The sequence below is a fragment of the Gavialis gangeticus genome, unplaced genomic scaffold (assembly GCF_001723915.1).
Source record: "Gavialis gangeticus isolate Ggan-Ray unplaced genomic scaffold, GavGan_comp1, whole genome shotgun sequence".
In the NCBI taxonomy this organism is placed as follows: Eukaryota; Metazoa; Chordata; order Crocodylia; family Gavialidae; genus Gavialis; species Gavialis gangeticus.
In genome coordinates this window covers 17525545-17546964 of record NW_017728993.1, presented here as the reverse complement: position 1 = coordinate 17546964, position 21420 = coordinate 17525545, and the positions used below count along the sequence as shown (strand labels likewise).

Below are 21420 nucleotides of genomic sequence, written 5' to 3'. Positions count from 1 at the left end.
TTCTGTGGAAAACACCACCCCTACCCCTTCCTATCATGTCTGATAGTTCCCGAACAAAGTCTAGTCGAACAGCATGGTAACACTGACCAGCACAGACAGACAGACACATGAAGACACACCCACACACCCACCCCAGTATCAGATCATGTTTCAAGCATTCATATGCAAGTCAGAAATACAAATGACCATTTTCCCCAAGGTCAGGCCCACAGACAAATCCCATCCCCACACTGCAAGAACCACAATATTTCCTGAGTTTGTAATTAAAAGACCAGAACATCTGTTGGTGTAAATCCATGTAGCCCCACTGAAACCAGTGGAGCTGGACCAATTTATTCCAGCAGAGGATCTGGCCCAGAGACTGTAGTTTTGGAGGAAAACCCTCCCTCTCCCAAACCTCACTGATTTATAATCCCTCTGTACCCCCTTCTCACATAATTACAATTTTCAAAATCATCAGTTTAAAGAAAAGGAACTTCCCCCAGCTAAGCGTGAGTCTGCAGGTGTTCTTTGCTGAAGCCATTAGAGCAGTAGACAGACAGACCAAGTGAGCCACCATACTTGGATTTGCAAATCTGGCTCTCTGCTACTCTGCAAATAAGAGGCCTTGAAGCAGCTCCTGAGGACCAGCAAACTAAGGAGCTACTTACGTTGCTGCTGTCAATGCTCATAAATCACCGTTCACCCTTGCCACACCCCAGTGGTGTTGCATGCACCTCGCACTGAGATTTTGACAAGGGGTATAAACCCTCCTGTTTCAGGGTGTGAACAAACCGATTGGATCAAGGTTAGCAAGAACATAGAACTGTCTGCCAAGATGCTTGCTGACCTTTCTACTGGAGCATCTAGTACTTGCCTTTGTTGGAGACAAGTTACTGGACTCGACAGATGCTTGCTCTGATCCAGCGTGACATTTCAATAGTCTTAGCTACACAGCTTCCCCTCCATCTTCATATTACACAGCTTGGACAAGGAGTCAGCCTACCCATAGGGTCAGCAGAGTAGAAACAAACATTTCGAACGAATGCAGAGGATGGAAATTTGTTTGCAGTTGCAGAACCATACAGCATGTGAAGCAGCCTGTTCCTTCACCTACAATGCTTTCCTGGCTGCAAGGCATACCCTTGCTGCTCTAAAAGGCTGGTTCCTTCCCTCACCTTGATGCCCCATTACTGCCTTTTTATGACTAAGAGCTTAAAAGAGATAGCTGGTAGGTTACACTCAGCCAGGTGCACCTTAGGGTGTCCTTGAAGTGTTTTCGTGGTCAATCGGTTCCTGCTCCTGCACTGCAGCTCACCATATTGAGGCTGCTTAGGCATTTGTGCACTGTCCCTCTGAGCCATGAGACTTCATGATAAAAGACTCGGATCCAAAATCAGCTTCTATACTGCCTTATGCGGACTAGGGTGTAAGGACGCTTGTGGGGGAACTCTACCATTTGACAAACATGCCTTCCATACAGCGTTCAGATCTCACAGTGGCAAATCAAACATGATGGCCTTCCTCACCTTTAATCTGATGAATTTTATCCCACAATGGCTCCATACTTGTACGCTAAGCAGGAGTGTAACCAGTAGCCCTGGGAATTGATTATGAGCGGGCACCAGAATTGCCACCCACCAGGAGTCTTTGCCATAGCAGGGGTGTGACCGTCAGGCTTCGAATAACCGCTCTTGAGCGGCCTTTGCTCGACGGGTGGATGTCAAGCACCTCCCGGGCTCGTGTCAGTGCCGGAGTAGCTCTCTTCTTCCCACGTCACCAACCCCGTTGTTGCCTGCCACGACTTGCTGTTCCTCAGTAGGAGGGGTCAGTTGACGGGATACTCGGTGGCCTGGAGTTCACCCAGCGGTCACTCTCGGGGCTCCGCCAGCCCTACACCCTGGCCTCACACCACCTTCAGTGCGTCACCCGTCTGTTGGTCTCGTTCCCCACTGTGGGGTAACGCCTTCTGGCTTTACCTTTAAGTGCCCGCGGCCCCTAGCCGCTGTGACCGCCGTAAGGGCCTGCCTATCTGCCCTCCTCATCTTCACCCCTTCCTTCAGGGGAAAACATACAAAAGGAAACCTTCAGAGGCTTCTCTTCAGCCTCAGTCCCCAGGGTACATGCCCCTTTCTCTCTGCCCTTTTGTCTGGGGTGACTAAATAAACGGACCAACAAAATACAGAATACCAGGTCACTCCCTACCCTCTTACTAGCCTACCCCAAACACTCCCTGGGGTTTCCTTCTCGTCCACCCCGGACCAGTCACCTCCAGCGTTCTTCTCTTCTGCCCATCACTCCATCTGGGACTGGCAGCGATGCCCGCCCCGACTGCACCCCTTCAGGGCTCTCCCAGGATCTTCCTTCCCTGGCACAGCTTTCTCCGTGCCCCATCGTCCCGGCACCCCACCTGTGTGTCACGTTGTTCCCGGATGCCGCTCCAGCCGCTTCTTCGGATACCGTGCCTGCTGCTCCCATGTTGTCCGGTGCGGGCTCCTGTCGGGATGTTTTGCCTCACGCTGTCCACGTCCTTGCCGGCTTTCCCGACTCCGTGGATCCTGTGGTGAAGGCTCCTCCCATCGCCAATGGCAGCTGCAGCTCCTCGCCCATGCTGTCAGCCCCCTTTGCGGCAGCGGCTGCCATTCTTATTTCCGCCGGCTGGTGTCCAATGCTGACATCATCGGCCGGCCATAATTGAACAAAAAGGCGGCTAACGAGCCGCACGGGTTCCTCCTTCCGCCCCGTGCATATCCCGTCCCGAGCTGCTGGTAAGTGCTGCTCATTATTTTGACTCCCGGGACAAGGGGCAACCCCACGCTGCCCCTGCCCAGCCATAGGAGCATGGCAGCACAGCATCACACCAAGCAGCATACCCGGGACATAGGCGGGGCAAGTGAAAAGAACAGAATGGCACTTCCCTCCTCACCCCCAGGGAATCTGCCACAGTAGGTGCAGCCCTGTACCCAGTATGTATGGATGGGGTTGTGGGGAGGGGAAGCTAGCAGGGTGCCAGTTCCAGCTCCCAGGGAGCCTAGCCACAGGGCTGCTGCCCCCAGAGTGAAGCTGACAGCTACAGCAGTGGCAGCAGCAGCCCCGAGAAGGTAAGCCTTCCCTTCCCTACACTCAGGCCCCCTCCCTGCTCCTCCCCCTGTCTACAGTGGTTGGCATACCCCACCCCAGGCACTCAATGAATTCAATGCATCTCTGGTTCTAGGCCTATCAAAGGCCATGCTAACTTTCTGGGTGCACAGACTGTCTCCCTGCCTATGTCAGTAAGAGCAATCAAAACACTTCCAGAGTTAGTGAACTCATGGACAATGAGAATTTCACCAACTGACACGGAAGGGACAGTATACTCTCTTTCATTGTGCTGGCCTCAAATTTACAGTTAGGTTGCAATGGTAGTGAAACAGTTTACCTTCTAGTTGCTGATTCAGCTGAAACCCTTCCCTAGCTATGCACTGCAGGCCTAACTCCACCAGCCACATAGGACTTCCTGCATAGTCTATGTGGCAATTTTAGATGCAGTGCACAGTCTAAAGAGGTTAAACAACCCTCCTGCAAGTTCAGAGGCAAATCGTGATACCTGCATGAAGATTGGAGTGACCTTGTCTAGCCCCACTACATAGAACAGCATGAGCAGGATTGACCCCAAGATGCATCCTTAGTTGACATTGCTTCCCAGGGGAGGGGCTGGGTAGAACGCCATCAACCTCGACTCTGCGCCCCATGTCATCACGGACCTCTCTCAAGAAGAGAAAGTTTCTTGGGCAGTTGACTCTTTACATAAGGCTCCAAAGTCCAGCTCCACATTCTCAGTAAAGCAACAATTAAGGCTCTGACGGGGTTACAATGCATTGAACAGAACGATGTGGACACCATAGCGAAAACCTGATGACTAACCCCTTTTAAGAGGCATCATAGCAATAATGTAGAGACCTCAGATTAAGTTTTAAATAGCACCCAAATCCCATTTTCAAAACTAACTTTGGCACAGGGTCCCAGATTACTTAAAAAATGTGATTAATGCTTTGGATCATTTTACCCTTACCCTTTTGATTTTCATCAAGCTATAATGAGGTTTGGCCATGTGCAACCAGCCTGTCTATATAACCACTATTAAAGGGAGGTGTAGTGGCAGGAATATGAGTAACCCCAAGATACCACATGTCAACAAGAACCTTTAACTATCTACCCCTAGAGTTCATTAAAACCTTTGTAAGTTAAAAAAGGTAGTATCTAGTGAAGTTGTGCAGTTTTTTCCCCTCATAAGAAATTAAACATTGAAACATTTATTTTGAATTTCAAATGAATGATGAAGATTAATGTAATGCAAAGCAATGAGGGGAGGGGAAGGACGGAAAGGAGATGAGTTTTAACCCGTGTGAAACATCACCAAGCATCAGCAAAAAGACAACTGTCTAAAAAAGAAAAGAAGACGACAGATGACCAACAATCGCGTGCTCCCATACCAGTCTTGCACTGCATTGAACGAATCCTCATTGGTGATATCATACATGAGGATGAACCCCATTGCTCCTCGATAATAGGCTGTGGTGATGGTCCTGTATCTTTCTTGTCCGGCAGTATCCTAAAACAAACAAGAGCAGTTAGGTTTTGAGGCCCAGATTCTTAGAAACAGGAGCTATAGTTACGGGCTTACATTAACATTTAGGCACCTAAATAGCCGGGTTTTCACAAGACACTGAGCATCTGTTTGATCCCACTGAAGTAACTGATTCCTATTTCTATTTCAGTATTAACTGCACTGTTGCATTAACTCTACTCTGCTAATTGTGTTTTGACATGCACTGGTAAAAAAACAAAAATGAAAATATCAACCCTTTAATTGCTGTTCCCTGTCTCAGCCTCTGTGCAGCCACAGATGTGACAGACATCCCTAAAAGTCGGCACATCAAGGCAGATGGAAAAGGAGCGGCCGGCAATGACTGTTGAGTGTGAAAAGGGTGCATGAGAATTTAGTGCTGGTAAGGGGGGAGGAAGGGCATCTTATGTTTAGCCACAGAAGAAAAGCTGGAAGCAATTTATTCCTCCCCTGAAGTATCTGTCTGGAGGCAGTTGACAATAGCTCCTGGTTTGCCTCCAGATTAAAGTTATTGTATATTATAGGGGTGAGTATGGCTGACTTGGCTATTTCAGAATAACGCTGAGTGTGGCCTCTCTTATTCCAGACTCCATCCACCTCCCCCATGCACCAGCCACAGGGTAAATCAGGAATACCTGTATGTGCAGACAAACCCTCAGCCTCCACGGGCATTCAGTTTTTGGCCTCTCTGTGGTGACTTATCCTGGGGCTTAGGCAGACACCTGATTATTGGCACCTATTTCACAGAGGCCACCCGACAGCCACTGGATGTCAACAACTTTTGCTCGTTACTAAAATGTCAGGGGGAGAAAATGCCAAAGGTCCATCCACAATCTTAGTGGCCCATCAGGCACACCACTTCCTATGGCTAACAGCACGCAAAGGAGCAACACAGCCAGCATTACGTCTGGCCCCCTTTGACTCCCCAGGCCAAACAGCCACTTATTGCTGGACTGATCGACGTGGCCTTCAGCACAAGGCTGGAATGAGGCCCACACTTGAACCCCTGGGTCCAAAGAAAGACCCTTTAGCCTCAGCCACCATGCCTCTCTCCTGCTGAGATGGTTGGGTTTCAAACAGGCAACTTCAGGGTTGAAGGGATCTATATGCAATTATCAGTCCTCCAAGGCAACCATTTCTCTTGGACCTGCCTGTGGATGGGTCCTATAATCAAGCGTTTAAAACATCTCACATTTAGTACGTATTATCTATCATTTGCACAAACGTATTTCAGCAAATAGAGATGCTGCAAAATTGCTTTGGGGAGACAAGGGCCTTATCTTCCAAGCACACGCTCTGTGTAACATATTGATTGCTGCTGTTCCCCTTACGGATGAGCAGTTCTTAAAGGAACGGTCTGCCTGGCTTTCCCACTCCAGCTTTTTAAAAAGGTCTTTTATTGCCACTGGTTTAAAAACATGATTAGGAAAGTTTCCTCCTCTCGGCCATGGAGGAAAATGTCCAAAAGGACCTTATCACTCATCCAGCTTCCGCAGAATATTCAGGGACTGTTTAAAAAGGAGTCTGCACAAAATAGCTCAAGGCAAATAAAGCCCTCTGTTGAGAGCTCCTTCAGGGATGTGGGCCCCTAATCTCACTAGCACTGATAGAAATCAGGAAAAGCTCCCTGCATTCAGTGGAGGTACATACCGGTGTGCAACAGGGGAAAGTGAGATCTGAATGAGGCATGATGTTTTTAAACTTTCATTGTCTCAGTACGTGCAGCACTGGTGTTTGATCATCCGCTAATGGCTTAAGACACTGGCTGTACAGCAACCCAGCCTCACTGCAGAAGAGGAAGATGCCAGTAACCTCTGCCATACTGTCCCAGGGATTTGCTGCAGGAGGAAAGCTCATATAAACTAGGCTTCCTTTTTCCCGCAGCTTCCTAGTTACTGGAATGAGCTGGGATTAAGTCTGAGACCAGGTGACCACTCTTATGCTGCTGGCACTAACATCATACCAGACCCAGCAGCGAATACAAGGGACAACTTGATCCCAGGCCGTGGGGTTCTGCTAATGCTTTTTTTTGCCAGCCACAAGCTGTGTGATAATAGACAGAGCGCTCAGCGTATAGGAGCCACGGGATATGCAACTTATTACTCGGTACTGACATGCCAGCGTGAAGCAGCCTCACCAGGGACCAGGATCCAGCCACTAGTATTTTATTATGCTAAATGAGAGCAGATTCCCTGTTGCCCATGTCTCCTACAAACTACAAAGCAGAATAACCCCAACCAGTTTTATCTTCTGATCTATGAACCCCTTGATGCTGAATGGGTCTCGGCTCACATTTATGTGTCACAGGAGCCTGTAGCTCTTGCAGTCAAAGCCTTAAAGGGGTTTGCATGTTCCTCTGAGTCATATTTCATTTGCTGGTGCATTCAGCACCTTTGGCTGATCCGGGAGGCAACTCATACACTGTGCCAGAGCACGCTGGCACCTGCCTTTTCAGGATAACAAAAAGGGGAGAAGAAAGCCACCCTGGATTTCCATGGTACTCAGTTTTCCTCTGTAACGTCGCACTTGCAGTACATTGATGCTAATACATAGACGTGTGAATCACTCTTCTGAATCACGCGTGATACCCCACTTGTCCTATAACGTGAATTCAAATAATACTCTTCCTGTCTTTTTTGAAAGAGTATTTCAGACAATGGGGGCCATTTGAACACCTACAAATGGGCCTAATTCTCCTCTGGTTCCCACAAAGTTTTAGACTGCCATGATCCTACAGACTTTGAGAGAGAGAGTCCCAATTTTCCATGCTGTAAATAAGGGGAGACTCAAGCTTGCTGTTCCCTGAAGCGATCAGCTTCATTTCTTTTGTGTCTATCCTAACTTTCCGCCCAACTTAGAATTTAACACGCTACATCTAAGTTTCTCTAATGGTGGAGAAAAATAATGCTGGTTGCTTCCCCCTCCCCACCCCAGATGCTTGCAAGACTTTCAGGTACAAACTGATTAAAACGACAAGGGAAACGTAGAGATGAAGCTCAGGCACAGATTGGCACAAACGATGCCGCAGTTCTAATTAACGGCCTGGCCAAATGACCTGGAAGAACGTTTGAGCCTTCAGTGCCCAGAAACCTGCTTGGCTATCCCTAGCAAGGAATCAGATAGCTTGTTTGTACACAGGCACAAAAGTGTCTCAGCAAGGTATATTAGCACTAACATGCTAGCATGTAATCTCACCTTTTAAATTACACACACCGCCCCTTGACATTCAGCTTGTTATGCACAAAAAGTTAAAAAACCTTTATTGGATGGGAGTGTGTGCGCTTGTGGGGGGTGGGAATCTGAAACATCTTCCAGCACAGGAACCATCAACAATTCAGCATTTGTTACAAAGACAAGACCCTTCGACTCGCGTCATTCAGTTCTTAGCCATTTTATTACAACACTAGCCTACATAGCATTTTTTTTAAATAGTATTAATAGAAATAACCAGCATTTAAGAAAAGGGCCACTTGAGGTCCTGGGCCCCAGGGGAGTGCTTCTTGCTGCAGATGTAGCCAGCATTATTTTGACATTGATTCACAGCCACAAGTGCATTGATTAAAAGAATAAAAATACAACTGCAACTTCTCATCTGTGCCAGAAGGCATAATCCAAACTAAATGCACCTGCACTTTCCAGCCTAGTGCATGAGGCAGACAGGTACGCTGAAAAAAACCCGAGGGATTAGACTTCTATTTGAATAACAGATTCATCTGCAGTTCAGCTGCTTGGATACAAGCTGTGATATATGTTAATATTTTCTGCGTGCTAAGCCACTGCTTTCTCTTCATTTGGATCCCCTGCATTGATGTATACCTTTCATGGTCTATAACGTGAGAGACAAGTTTAGTTTTCAAGTAGCCTCTGCGTTTCCCAGCACACCCCGTCTACTCAGCGTCTGCCTTGCTTATACTGAAAAGACATAGGGGAGGGACTGTCTCATTTTGCAGGTGCACACCATTTTCCACCACTGCTTCTAGGCATCAGATGCACCTGGGGTGAAGACGGTTCCTCCCACTGCACAGCATCACACGAAGATTTATCCTGGGGCCTTTTACATATTCCTCTGCATGCTGGAAATGAGAGAACAAGCTATACAGCCTAGTGGTCCCAGGAGCACACCAAGTTATTGGTCATCTCTCTGTACCAGATTCAAAGTGTCCAGCTCTCCGCAGTTTGGCTGATCAGCTCCTTCTCCTTGCAAGGTCAGTAAGCTGCATTTGGGCAAACGCTTTGGCGATTCCGAAAGCAGAGCAAAAAAGAAACAGGCAGTTGGCTCATCGAGTCCCATTTCCACATTGTTCACTTATTTGCCCTATGTTTAGGCCCAGCAGGTCACATTCAGGCCTGCTATAAGCTGGGGCAACTCCACCTGCAATGTTTCACTTGAATTTGGCCCAGATACATGCGCTGGCAGCATCCAGGGGTGGGCAAAATGCAGCCCGCCAGGCCATTCCATCCGGCCTGCAGGGCCCCTAAAAAATTTAGAAAATTAATATTTATCTGCCTCTGGCTGCCTGTCATGCGGCCCTCCACCCAAAATAATTGCTCACCCCTGGCCAACCTAACCCAGACACAGTCACGGTGACTCTCATCTATCACAGAAGCTTTGAAACCCCAGCACAAAAGGAATCCTTTCCAGCACTTTATGGAGCATGGAGCCATGCTGGCACAGCAGTGTCTTCAGGTATGACATCTCCATGTTCCTCCTTCTGGGATTGAACAGTTTTCCTTTCCACATTTTTCTTCCAAAATGCAGATGAGGCAGAGACCTCTGAGCACTGGGAGCTGCAGGCGGAAATGCCATCAACAATGCCTGCCAAGTGGCTTATGTGCTGCTGGGGGTGCTCCAGAAAGTTTTCTTTGCTCAGACACTTGGCCCCACTACTCTACATCCACACACTTCTACCAGCCTGGTTTCCTTGCACAAGCCACTTTGCCCGCTGCAGAACTTCAGTCACGTGAATGCAGAGAGGGAAGTAATGGCCTCATGGCTGGAAGTGTCATATAGCTATTCTCATTCTGTGCTTTATTATTGCATTCAGGTCATCAGATGGGTGCTTAGCTCTTCTAATATAGATCTGAAAATTCTAGTCTTTGAAACATTTTGGACAGCAAAAGGTCCTTTTGCACACTTAAATGTATCTCGGTGCTCTGGGAATTGCATATCCGTATGCATACATTTTTTATAAGTCTAATAGAAATATTGCCTGTGCTACACAGGTCACCGTGGACAAGGGCCAACCCAAACTAAACAGGTATTTGGGTAATTTATCACATGGCTATCACCACAAGTTGTCATGCATATTAGCACTTACACAGGAATTTTAACCCACTCCAACCTAGCCCCCACCCTAAAGGGCTCCATCTGTATCTATGGCACCTATTATGGCCCAGTCTGGTATAATAGTCCCTTTCTCAGCTGTGAGCCTTTCTGTTTGTTTGACTTAGGGACTCACCTGAGTAACATAGAGTTTCAAATCTAGAGGGCTGTATACTCAGCCTTGGGCCTCTCCCCAGTCTGAGGTTCACTAGCCCTTGGCCCCTTCACCTCAAGGCCACCATTTCCCTTCTACAACGAAAAGGAAGCAGGAGTACAGGCAGTCCTTGACTTACAACATTTCAAGTTACAACATTTCGCATTTACAACATTTATACATTGACACCCTGTTTCAACTTTATGACGTCAGTTCTGACTTTACAACACTTGATCTGATGTGATGCCATGCCAGCGAACAAGTTTGGTGCGTCGCTCATCTCCCTGGAGAACATCTGTCCAAATGTCCTTGGATGCTTTCTTTAAGAAAGCAGACGAGACTCCAGAAAAACCTGCAGCCAGGACTCTTGAGAAGACTCTAGCCAACAGCCCTTCAAAAAGTCCAACCGCGAGCCCTTCAAAAAGTCCAGCAAAGTCACCTCAAAGAAGTCCTTCCAAATCAATATGATTGCTATTTACAATATACATACATTAATGCAGCTATATTACTCATCTATAATTGACTGAGTACCAAATTCTGGGGTACTTTTTGGTGAAAACAGGGTATCGGACCTTGGTTCAGGAACCAATCCCCCATTTATAACATTGTTTCTTATGAGAAAATTCGTTCTAAGTTACAACGTTTTGATTTAAGACGTGGTTTTCAGGAACCAATTGTGTCGTAAGTCCAAGGACTGCGTGTACTCAGATCCTGTGCCCCAGCTCAGGGACTCAGGGTTAAGCAATGAAGGACTTGCCTTGCTGCTTCCTACCATCATCATCCTTCCTCCCCATGCTGCTCTCTCCACTGCTTCTCTCAGCTGGTCTGAGGCCTCTCCAAAGCAGCAAGTGATGTCCCTTCTACCTTGGCTGCAATCTTAAGATCAGTCGTTTCTACGTGGCTGGTCACAGCAGGGGGAGATAATTAGGCCTTTCATTAACCTTTCCTTGGCTGCTATATATAACCCATCACATAGTCCTGCATGTTTAATTGAATATACATTGTTCTCCACATTTTTCTCTGTAGCGTGAATGCCAGTGGTCCTGCTGGACTGAATGCACGGGACCTTGTTTGGCCATGGTTGACTATAAGGTCTCTGGGGCAGGAGCCATCATTTGTATCTGCATTTGGACAGCACTTAATCCGGTGTGTCCTGGCTTCAAGGAATCATAGAGAAGTGGGGCTGGAAGGAACCTCTGGAGGGCATCCAGCCCAAGATCAGCCCTATCCAAAACCATCCCATACAAACCATAAGCTAAACTCTTTGTAAGACTACTGCCAACCCTGACACAACACACACCTAACACTCTAACCTGCCACAGGTAAAGCAGGGGAACCACGGCAGCCAACATCCCGATTCTATAAAAAGTTGCCAATATATGCTCAAAAGATCTCAGGTAGAGGGCAACATCCCCCACCACGGAGGACGGCAAAACCCCCCAGAGTCTGTGCCAGTCTGACCCTGGGGTCAAATTCCTTCCTGACCCCAAATCTGGCGATCAGTCTGACCCTGAACAGAGGGACAAGACCCCCCAGCCAGGAACCTTAGGCTTTGGTCCCAGCAGAAGCACGGGCACATCCCAGCCACAATCCCCAGCCTTGGCTGCAGTCAACACGCAATGCCTTTGAGAGAGGCTTAAAAACCACTCTGATGTAGCAGAAAGGGGGAGCAGGGGCCACCAAAGTCTGAAGCTCCTGGGTTGCTGTGAAAACACGTGACTGATAAAAAAATATTATATATGCATTTTCTTCTCCCTTGCAAAGGCTACTCTGGAGTTGAAGGCATCAGGAAAGGGGTGAAGCAAAATGTCACTCAGAGAGAGAAAAAGGACGTTTGGATGATCTTAGGTGGCAAGAGACGCTACAATCCAGACTTGCCCTGACAATCACTATGAAATTAATAACAAAAAATAATAAACCTTGATGAACACTGATCCTATTGTTCCTGCTGGCAGCCAAAAATAGATTTAAGCAGGAGAGCAAGATGAGTCACTGGCTACCATGGAAGAGACATGATGTCATGAAATACTTGAGAAGCTTAGCTCTTTCCAATTTCACCTGCTGGCAGGAGCAAATTAACACCAGAGCTCAGCTCTCAGGAAAACTTTCCAATTAACCATGTCTTTTCTCGCTCGTTATCCAGCAATCTCACCAACGACCAGGAGCTACTAGAACCTACTTAAACAAAACTAGACCTAATACAACTCTGTTAATTATGACCAGCCAGGTCCAAGCTGAGTATTACTAGTGACTTGGAGCCAAATGATTCTGTACGAAAAACCAACTTTATTGAAAAACCCTGGCAGAGATGAGGCCTTACAAATTTCCCACTTGTGCTACCATTGTTTCAGCAGTAGTCAAGGTGAACCCCAAGTGTAGATCCAGGTGCCCACGACTGACAGCGGTTCAACCCTCCTGTTTCATCTCCCTGTTCCAGTCGGGGATAGGCCAGCCACCGTCAACTCCTTCTGCGCCAATGCTTCTACCCCGCTGCTACCATTTTCGGGGGGAAAAAAATCTGAGAAGCCTGAGAGGGCTCAACTGTAGGGTAGATGGTTAGGCGGCAAGTGTTCACGTGGTTTTTCTTGCTATTATTAGTCAATTTGTCTTCTTTAACTTCTGTCTTGAGTTCCCCTTTGGCATTTATATACCGCTTTTCTTCCCAAAGGATCCCAAATCATTTTTACAAATGAAGCTGATGTAGGGAAAAAAAAACACACTTCAGATTCACTTCACTCACCCCTTATGCTGTCATTTCCAGGATTTAAAAAAAGCAAAAATAAAAAAAACTCCAATGACCCGTTTAACATCTCAACAACTACATCATTAAGGAGGAGTGAATAACTGGAACCATAAAGGGGTGTTTTGGGGTATATATAGTCCACTGGCCAAACTGGAATCAAGCCAAAATACTGCTTATAATATATTAATTAATGTTAACATAGATAGCTTCCTTTTTCCTGCCTGTTTTTGAGATTGTAGTGAGGATTAGCAGCAATTGCCCTTTGCAGCCTGTAAAGCAATAAGTGGTCTTGAAATAAGCATATTATTCACAAGCACATCACCCCCCCTGCTTATCTCTTTCCAGGTTGGGTTTCTATCCTGATAGATTTAGAAGTCAGGGGAAGCAAAAACATCTTCTCCCAACTTCCATTCCTCTAGCAGCAAACAAACAGCAGAAGCCAACAGCCAATACAATCTGAGATGCAATGCAGTGCAAGAACCATACACTGAGTGGAAATGATGAAAATCATTATTGCTGCGGTAAAAAAAATCATTTTAATGATCATACGGCTTGGAAATCCTTGAATCAGACACAATAGTGACATGTAATAATGCACTTATATAAACCTTTTCAACCTTACAGGATCTATTTGAGTCAGGCAAGAGACACAGTAGAGGATGTTTCACTCCAACGCTGAAGGTTACATCTACATGGCCTACCACAGCACCAGGTAGAAATACCTAAACCAACACAGACACCAAAGCAGTATAGCTGTGTTGGAGTGGCTTTACACATGATTTCTGAATGTTGGAGGTTGGTATGCATTTATTTACATGTGCTATACATTTTATATATACCATATTTCCTTGCCTATTCCCCCTCACTGTCCCCATGAATAAAGATGACCTTGTTTTTAGAAGGCAAGGAGAACAGGCAGCTGCAATAAGGAGGGAACAAAAACCTGTGGTTGCTCTGTTAACCTGCTAACTGCAAGAAACACAAGGAAAGGAAACAAGACCAAGACATCTGGGGTTCAATCCTCCCTTTAACCATCACCTGTAGCCTTTGCCAGAGTCTGCAGCTCTAGGATTGGCCTTCTTAGCCATCAACGGACTCATCTACAACCCTTTACTTTACCCCTGGGAGTGAGGATCCTTGACCATGAGGAACTGCCGCTGACAGCAGGTGCTACTGACTTCCCACCGGACTCAAGAAGAGGGGCCTGGCTGCTCGGCTCTCACGTGGTAAGGGCTTCTGCTCCCTGCATTCCCTTATTTAAGGCACACCCCCCAGTTTCCAGTAGGTAATTGCTGGAGGTAAATATGCATGTGGAGGTGAGTAAAGATGGTACGTTATATATATTTTTTAACTTTTCCCTTAAAGAACAGCCATGCTGACAAGCTAGAAGGTCAAAAAGAATATCTGAACTATTTTGCAATCAGTGAATCAGGGCTCATAGCAGAGATGATATCTTTTATTAGAACAGCAAGATTTTTGCAAAAAAAAGTCTTTAATTGCAAGCTTTTGGACACAAACGCCCTTCATTGGGCATTGGAAAAAAGATTGTAGAAGTTCTCCTGGGTTGAAATGAAAGTTCATATTTCATAGGATTTCACAGAGGAGTCAATAAGTGAAGGCATTTTTAAAATATTGATATCTTACAAACCACCAAATCATGTAAATCTACATCTCAGCTGAGAATAAGGAGCGTTTCAACCCAAAGCAGAGCTATTTTTGTGTAGTTTTTAAGTACCTTAAAACAGAGGCTAAGAATTAAAATGCTCTGTTAACTATAGCCTTGTTAACGTGATGTCAGTACCGATGCAGACAAAACGGATAACCTCTTGCCATTTGTTATAATATTGTCTACTTCAACCAGAGTATCCAGATGTTCAACCATGAAATATATCACACAGCAGTTGCAATTAGCTCTACTGCACTCCTGCAATAATTCAGTGAGTGGCTCTAAGGTTACTTTTAGGTCTGTCACGTGATTATATGGCTTATGGGCTTTTGGGGATGAATTTGTCCTTTTCCATGCTATTTTAAGTCTATTCACCTTTGAGCTGATGCAATTTGTCTCTTTCTTTCCTATTTAAAAAGGGTCTTGAACAAATAATTCTTGACATTTCTACACAGGCTTTTTCACTTTTTGATCGGTGGTATTTTCCTATGCACACATTTTCTGTAGAAGATTAGATTTGTGCCCTTGAGCACTCAGGCAGTGGCATGAACTGTGCCCTCAGCACAAGCAGCCTGGAGTTCTCTCCGAATTAAGGGTGGCAACAGTCTGCCTACCAGCTAACATGCATATTTATTATCACCTTGCAAAGAGGTGTTTCAGCAGGCGGCACTACACTGTACCCTAAATGTACTCATATGACACCTATATATTGGTATTTGGAGGAATATATTCAGCAACCAAGGGCTCCAGTCCTGCCCTAATTATCTCCAGAGAGGGTTTTTGACCTAACAAAAATGGTGCAGTTCTGCCACAAAACAAACCTTGCCTTCCTTAGCAGGGCACTTCATGTGTGATCCTGGTACCCCAAGAAATAAAGAAGCTCAGCTTCAGCGCTGGGATAGGGAGTACGGCTGTGCAAAGCTTCGGGTGCTGATTAGATTCGGAGGAGATTCGGCCCGATTTGGTGGCCGAATCTCCAAATCCGAATCGAATCAGTGGACCAATAAAAAGGTCTGAATCAATGTGGAGCTCTCTGAATCAATTTGGAAAAGATTCGGCAAGCTTTGATGATTTAGGCAGTCCCTGCCCACTGGAGAAGGGAGCTGGAGCCGGACTCAGAGCTAGTAAGTGAGGGGCAGGGGGGCTGGAGGAGGGGTGAGGGGACCATGGGGGGACCCCTGCCAGGCCCCAGCCCCTGCTTGCTCCCCCAGCCCCACCCAGCTCCCGGCTCTTTAAAAAAAAGCCCCGACTCACCGGGTGCTGCCTGGCAGGGGGCGCAATCCCGCTGCCCCATGCTGCAGTGGGGGGCTCTGCCACAAGCCCCCCTATCTCTGAATCAGACTCGGTCGAATTGATTCAGAATAGTGATTCGAATCATCGAATCGAATCCCTGTCCCCCAAATCGGCCAAATCCGAATCCAAAGCGAATACTAGCCACTTCCCACAGGCCTAATAGGGAGCACCTGATGGAGCCATGACCTCAAAGATTTTGCAATCCTTCTCCACAGATTTCGGGAAGCCTCTCAATCACCTCTGGAACCACTTCCACATTACTGCTCTGTGGGAGAGGAGTCCTCCCTCCTATAGCCCATGTGGGAGCCCCATCTCACAGCCTGGCTGGCCCAACGCACCAGTTCACAGCCTCCAGCCCCCACGCCCCCACAATGTTAATTGCTTGAATGTACTTTCTCTTACAGCTAAAAGATCCACTTTTCCCTCTTCCTCAAAAGTATGTATGAAAGAAGCCCCTCCAAATATGCCCATTAAGAGTATTGTGATATCAGAGGTGGCTGCAGGAATGAAGTGAAGCCGCACTGTCCAGGAATTGAACAAATCTCAGCAGAGCCACGGTCCTAACCCAGCAGCCGAACGCTGGCAACGAGCCGTCCCACCCAGCCCGAGAACGCTGCTGCGTATCGTGCTGCCCAGAATCTTTTAAATCCACCCATGATCCATAGTTAAGTTGGGGGATGCTTTAAAGAACAGGAGACCTGGTTGCTTTCTTTTTGTTTTTGTTTTTTTTAAAATAAAGTTTAGCCAGAAGGCTATGATTTGCTTAATCGCAACACATCGTAGACTGGAGGTCCAACTCTCGGTGGTGCTGAGCCCCTACAACAGCCCCCAGTACTAATAAGAGGTCACTCAGTATCTGTAGATAACAGGCCACAAGACTCTACCCCCTCAGATAGCACGTTAGCACAACTGAGATTGCAAAGACGCAGCTAAAGATGGAACCGGGCCCAGCTTATCCTAGCCTGACAACAAGCGTGAATAGATGTTTGCTAATTCATGGATCTCTGTGAAACCAACCAAGATTAAATATGGACACACAAAATACCACTGGTTTCTTTTATTAGACCAACTGAGTAGTTGGGAAAAAGTTCTTGGCAAGCATTTGGGTGCAGTCACCCCTCGTTAGGCATAGGGAGTCTCTGCTGGTCTGAGACTCCAAGGAATGAGAAGCTAAACGTGTCCGTGAAAATGTAAATAGGCAGGGATGAGCAAGACAAAAGGTAAAGCAGCGAAGGGAGGGGAAGAAAGCAGGGGACAAAAAAGGGCAGATGGGGACGTTACAGCGATGGACTATACAAGGTAGAAAAGACTGTGAAAAAGGGAATAGTTGGAGATCAGGAAAGCCACTGGAGTCGGAGTCTCAGACCAGCAGACTCCCTACGCCTGATGAAGGGTGACCGCGCCTGAAAGCTTGCCAAGAACTTTTTTCCAACTACTCAGTTGGTTTAATAAAAGATGTCACATCTACCCAAAGCACCTTGCTTGCCTATGTCCTTAGACCAACACAGCTACAACCAAAAACCCAGCCAAATACCACTGAGTAATTTAACATCATTTCTAATGACGTATTAGTTCATCTGAGGCATAAAAGCAACAGGCCATATCAACTCAACTCTCTGTTAGACTAATGTGTGCACATGTATGTAGGAAGAGAAGGTCACAGAATGACTATTGTCCCGTTACCAGTGGAGGAGATGAAGGCAAAGACAACATCCAGCCTTAACACGAAACAGAAAGGTATTTTGTTCTTGGAGGAAGTCTGCCCTTTACTGACATAATCATAGTTTCATAGTTTCATAGTTTCTAGGGTCGGAAGGGACCTGAGCAGATCATCTAGTCCGCCCCCCTGCCATGGCAGGAAGAGCACTGGGGTCAAATGACCCCAGTAAGGTGGTCATCCAACCTCCTCTTAAAAACCCCCAGGGTGGGAGCCTGCACCACCTCACTTGGAAGCTGGTTCCAGACCCTAGCCGCCCTGACCGTGAAGTAGCGCCTCCTGATGTCCAACTTAAACCTTCCCTCCGCCAGCTTGTGACCATTGTTCCTGGTCACTCCTTGCGGCGCTCGGGGGAACAGGGACTCCCCCAGCGCCTGCTGATCCCCCCTAACCAGTTTATAACAGGCCACAAGATCCCCCCTCAGCCTTCTCTTTTGAAGGCTGAACAGGTTCAGGTCCCGCAACCTTTCCTCATAGGACCTACCCTGCTGTCCCTTGATCATACGAGTGGCCCTCCTCTGGACCCTCTCCATGCTGTCCACATCCCTCTTGAAGTGCGGCGCCCAGAACTGGACGCAGTACTCCAGCTGCGGCCTGACCAGTGCCGCATAGAGGGGGAGGATCACCTCCTTGGACCTGCTCGAGATGCATCTGTGGATGCACGACAAGGTGCAGTTGGCCTTCCTAGCCGCCTCCCCACATTGCCGACTCATGTTCATCTTGGAGTCAATAATGACTCCCAGATCCTTTTCCACCTCCGTGCTGACAAGAGGGGAGTTCCCCAGCCTGTATGTATGGTGCCGATTGTTCCTCCCCAGGTGCATCACCTTACACTTGTCTGTGTTAAACCCCATCCTGTTCTCCTCCGCCCATCCTTGTAACCTATCTAGGTCTAACTGTAGCCTGTTGCTCCCCTCAATTGTGCCCACTTCCCCCCACATCTTAGTGTCATCAGCAAACTTGAACAGGGTGCTTTGCACCCCCTCATCCAAATCACTGATGAAGATATTGAACAGATATGAATCATACCAGAGCCAGCGCTCTTGGACAAAGCATACAGAGGGGGAAAAAGATGCAGCCTCCAGGGTGGAGGCAGTGGAAAGAAAACACATTCAGATGATTATAAGAAACTGCACTTTCACTCTTAATACTGTACCCAGACTTTTCAGTCTTTATCCAGAAAAAAACAGATTTTTCTGACCAGCCATTTCTCTTTATCTTGTGATTCAATTTGAAAATGATGCTGAAGGAACCCAGAATACTCTATCTATCTATAGTCCTCTGATCTGATGTTCTCATTCATTATTTCTTCATTTGGGATGTGAAGGAAGCAAAGTGTACTTTAAAGTGAATGTAGAAGATTTTATTTTATAAATCTTTAAAGCCAGCACTTTTGACAACCACAGTGGGTATGTCTACACAGCACCTGAGCTAGCCTGGAACCAAAAGCAATAGAGCTACATTCATGCAGCTGAAAAAACAACGTGAGCATCTACTGCTTCCAATACAGGTCTCTCTTCACAACATGATATTGTGCTATATAAATATACCTTAAATTTGCTGAGAGAGAGAAAGCACATGTCCTGAAGCCTTTTTTAAGCCTAAGCTTCCTCTACTATAGCGAATCCTAGAGGATGCCTATCAGCATACCTGGCATTAATGTCAGAGCTCATTTCTCTTTAATACTTCCAGTGGGCAGCAGAGAATCACTCTAAAACGCCTGTCTTTGAACACGTACCGGTGTCAGTAGTTACACAGACTAGTCCAACCTTCATGACAAACCACAGCTGGAAATTTCTTGAGCTTTAACGTTTCCCCTGCCCCCCTTGCAGCAGCCTAACCTCAGCATTGGGTGTGAATAAGGACAGAATTTTGTCAGCGGCAAATGTTTTTCTCAGGGACAAACAACCAGTGAATAGAGATGAAAAATGCAGCCATTCTGATCTAGAAATGTGCTTTGACCTCAATAGTGGTCTCACCTCAAATCAGCCCTCTACTGATTAGGTTGTTTATATCAGCATGCTGCCAATCTTATGCAAAATGACTCAGATAAGGACAGGCACCATGCTGGCCCATGCTTACTTCTTTTTAATTGAAGAGCAGACTTTCTGCAATAAACCCTTCCCATCTCAGGGAATGAGTTATAAACATAAACCACCTCCCCATCTATCCCAGCATGCCGACGAGTACCCCCAACCTTATCCTCCCCATGGCTCCTCTAGTGTGTACACACACTTTATTTCCAGGACTACAAGAGGGATAAGAGGAACATGAGGGAAGCAGAAGAACCAACTCAAGCCAACAGTGAACCTGGCAAACAGGAAGGTCCTTCATTTATGTGCCCATTAATGAAAAAGAGTGATCCTACTGGCAATAGATTATAAGCTTGCCTAGGTGACTGCATGTCATTCTAGGCCAGGGCGGGCAATTATTTCGGGCGGAGGGCCACTTACTGAGTTTTGGCAAGCCATCGAGGGCCGCATGACAGGCAGCCAGGGGCAGATAAATGTTAATTTTCTAAATTTTTTAGAGGCCCCACAGGCCAGATAGAATGGCCTGGCGGGCCTTGCCTGCCCCTGTCCTAGGCACTTCATTACTGGTAAGATGCCAAACTGGAGTGAGTTCAAAGAAGAACAACAAAAGCGATGAGTGGCTGAAGAGACTAATTTACTCTGAAAAAGAAAGTGAACAAAGTCTAGATGGGCGAAGTGACAACGCAGGGGAAACAGACCACCATGATAACCTGTGAATATTTGAAGGCTGTGAACAATAAAGAGGGAAGAGAATGATCAAGGTTAATGTAAGTAGAGACAAGCAGCTATTACAGAAAAAAAGGTGAGAAAGGGAAAAGGGAGCCTTGAGTATCAGGACGGCTTGACCCCAATATTAGGCGATGGGCAAAATAAGAAACAAAATCCCACCAGTGAATATATTTTAAAACTAGACTTGCTGATACAACAGAAGAGAATTAACAATAGTTTCTTTGTTGGTAGTGAGGTGGATCATGGTCTAAAAGCTTGTTGCAGTTTCTAATTTATCTGGTTTCAACAGAAGTGTCGGCAAAAGTTCCAACTCCTGTACAGTCTGGTATAGATTAAGGAACTTGTTACACCATAATTTTGGCCAGTTTCAGGAGGACTGAACCCTGGACTGTCTAAACAGTAACACTTTCAAGGGGTTTTAAGCACTTGTTATGTGGCTCAAAGTTATGCCACTCCAGGGCAGGATTCTCTCTGATCTGCACTACTCAGCTCCTGTTCCATTAAGGCAGGAGCGGGCAATTATCTTGGGCAGAGGGCCGCTTACCAAGTTTTGGCAAGCCATCAGGGGCTGCACGTGTAGCCCTGCCCCTTGACAGGTGCCCCACCCCCTGGTTGCCATCTTGGGACCAGAAGTCCCACCTCCTAACCCCTGATCTTGCCACCAGAAGTCCCTCCCATTGCCCCCCAGAAGTACTCCTTTCAGCAAGGGGTTTTGCCATCTGAACCAGAAAAATACCAAATTATATTCTAAAAATCAAACATATACTATAATATTCATTCATTTAATTTCAAAAAATATTTTTGTCCTGATTTACATGCGTTTGTATAGTGTACATAGAGGTGACAGACAGTATAACAACTTAAAATGAAGTCTTATTCTTGTATATCATGGGAGGGTGTGAATGGGAATGGGTTTGTGGGTATGTGGGGCATGGGGGAGGGTGTGTGTGTGTGGGATTTGTGAGGGGGTGGGTGTGTGGAGTGTGGATGGGTATGGGCTTTGTGGGGGGCTGCGAGTGCGTAAGGGGAGGGTGGCGGGGGAGGGTTTGCCCTCAGCCTGACCCCACCCTGCAGCAGGCAGAGCCCCCACCAGTGCTCCTGCAAGCCCGGGCACTGCACTCGTGCCCCTCCTGCCCCCAGGGCACACAGCAGTACAGGCCCCATGCTCCTGCTTGCT

General features: G+C 46.8%; 1 protein-coding gene across 5 annotated transcripts in view; it reads right to left on the bottom strand.

Annotated features, from left to right (window-relative positions):
* RAB3B (RAB3B, member RAS oncogene family) overlaps positions 1-21420 on the bottom strand; it is a 185764-nt gene that overhangs the window by 60042 nt on the left and 104302 nt on the right. For all 5 annotated transcript variants that reach the window (XM_019501312.1, XM_019501311.1, XM_019501313.1 and 2 more), the window contains one exon: positions 4452-4570. In XM_019501312.1, the coding sequence (XP_019356857.1) occupies positions 4452-4570 (119 nt within the window). The remainder of the gene's footprint in view (positions 1-4451; positions 4571-21420) is intronic.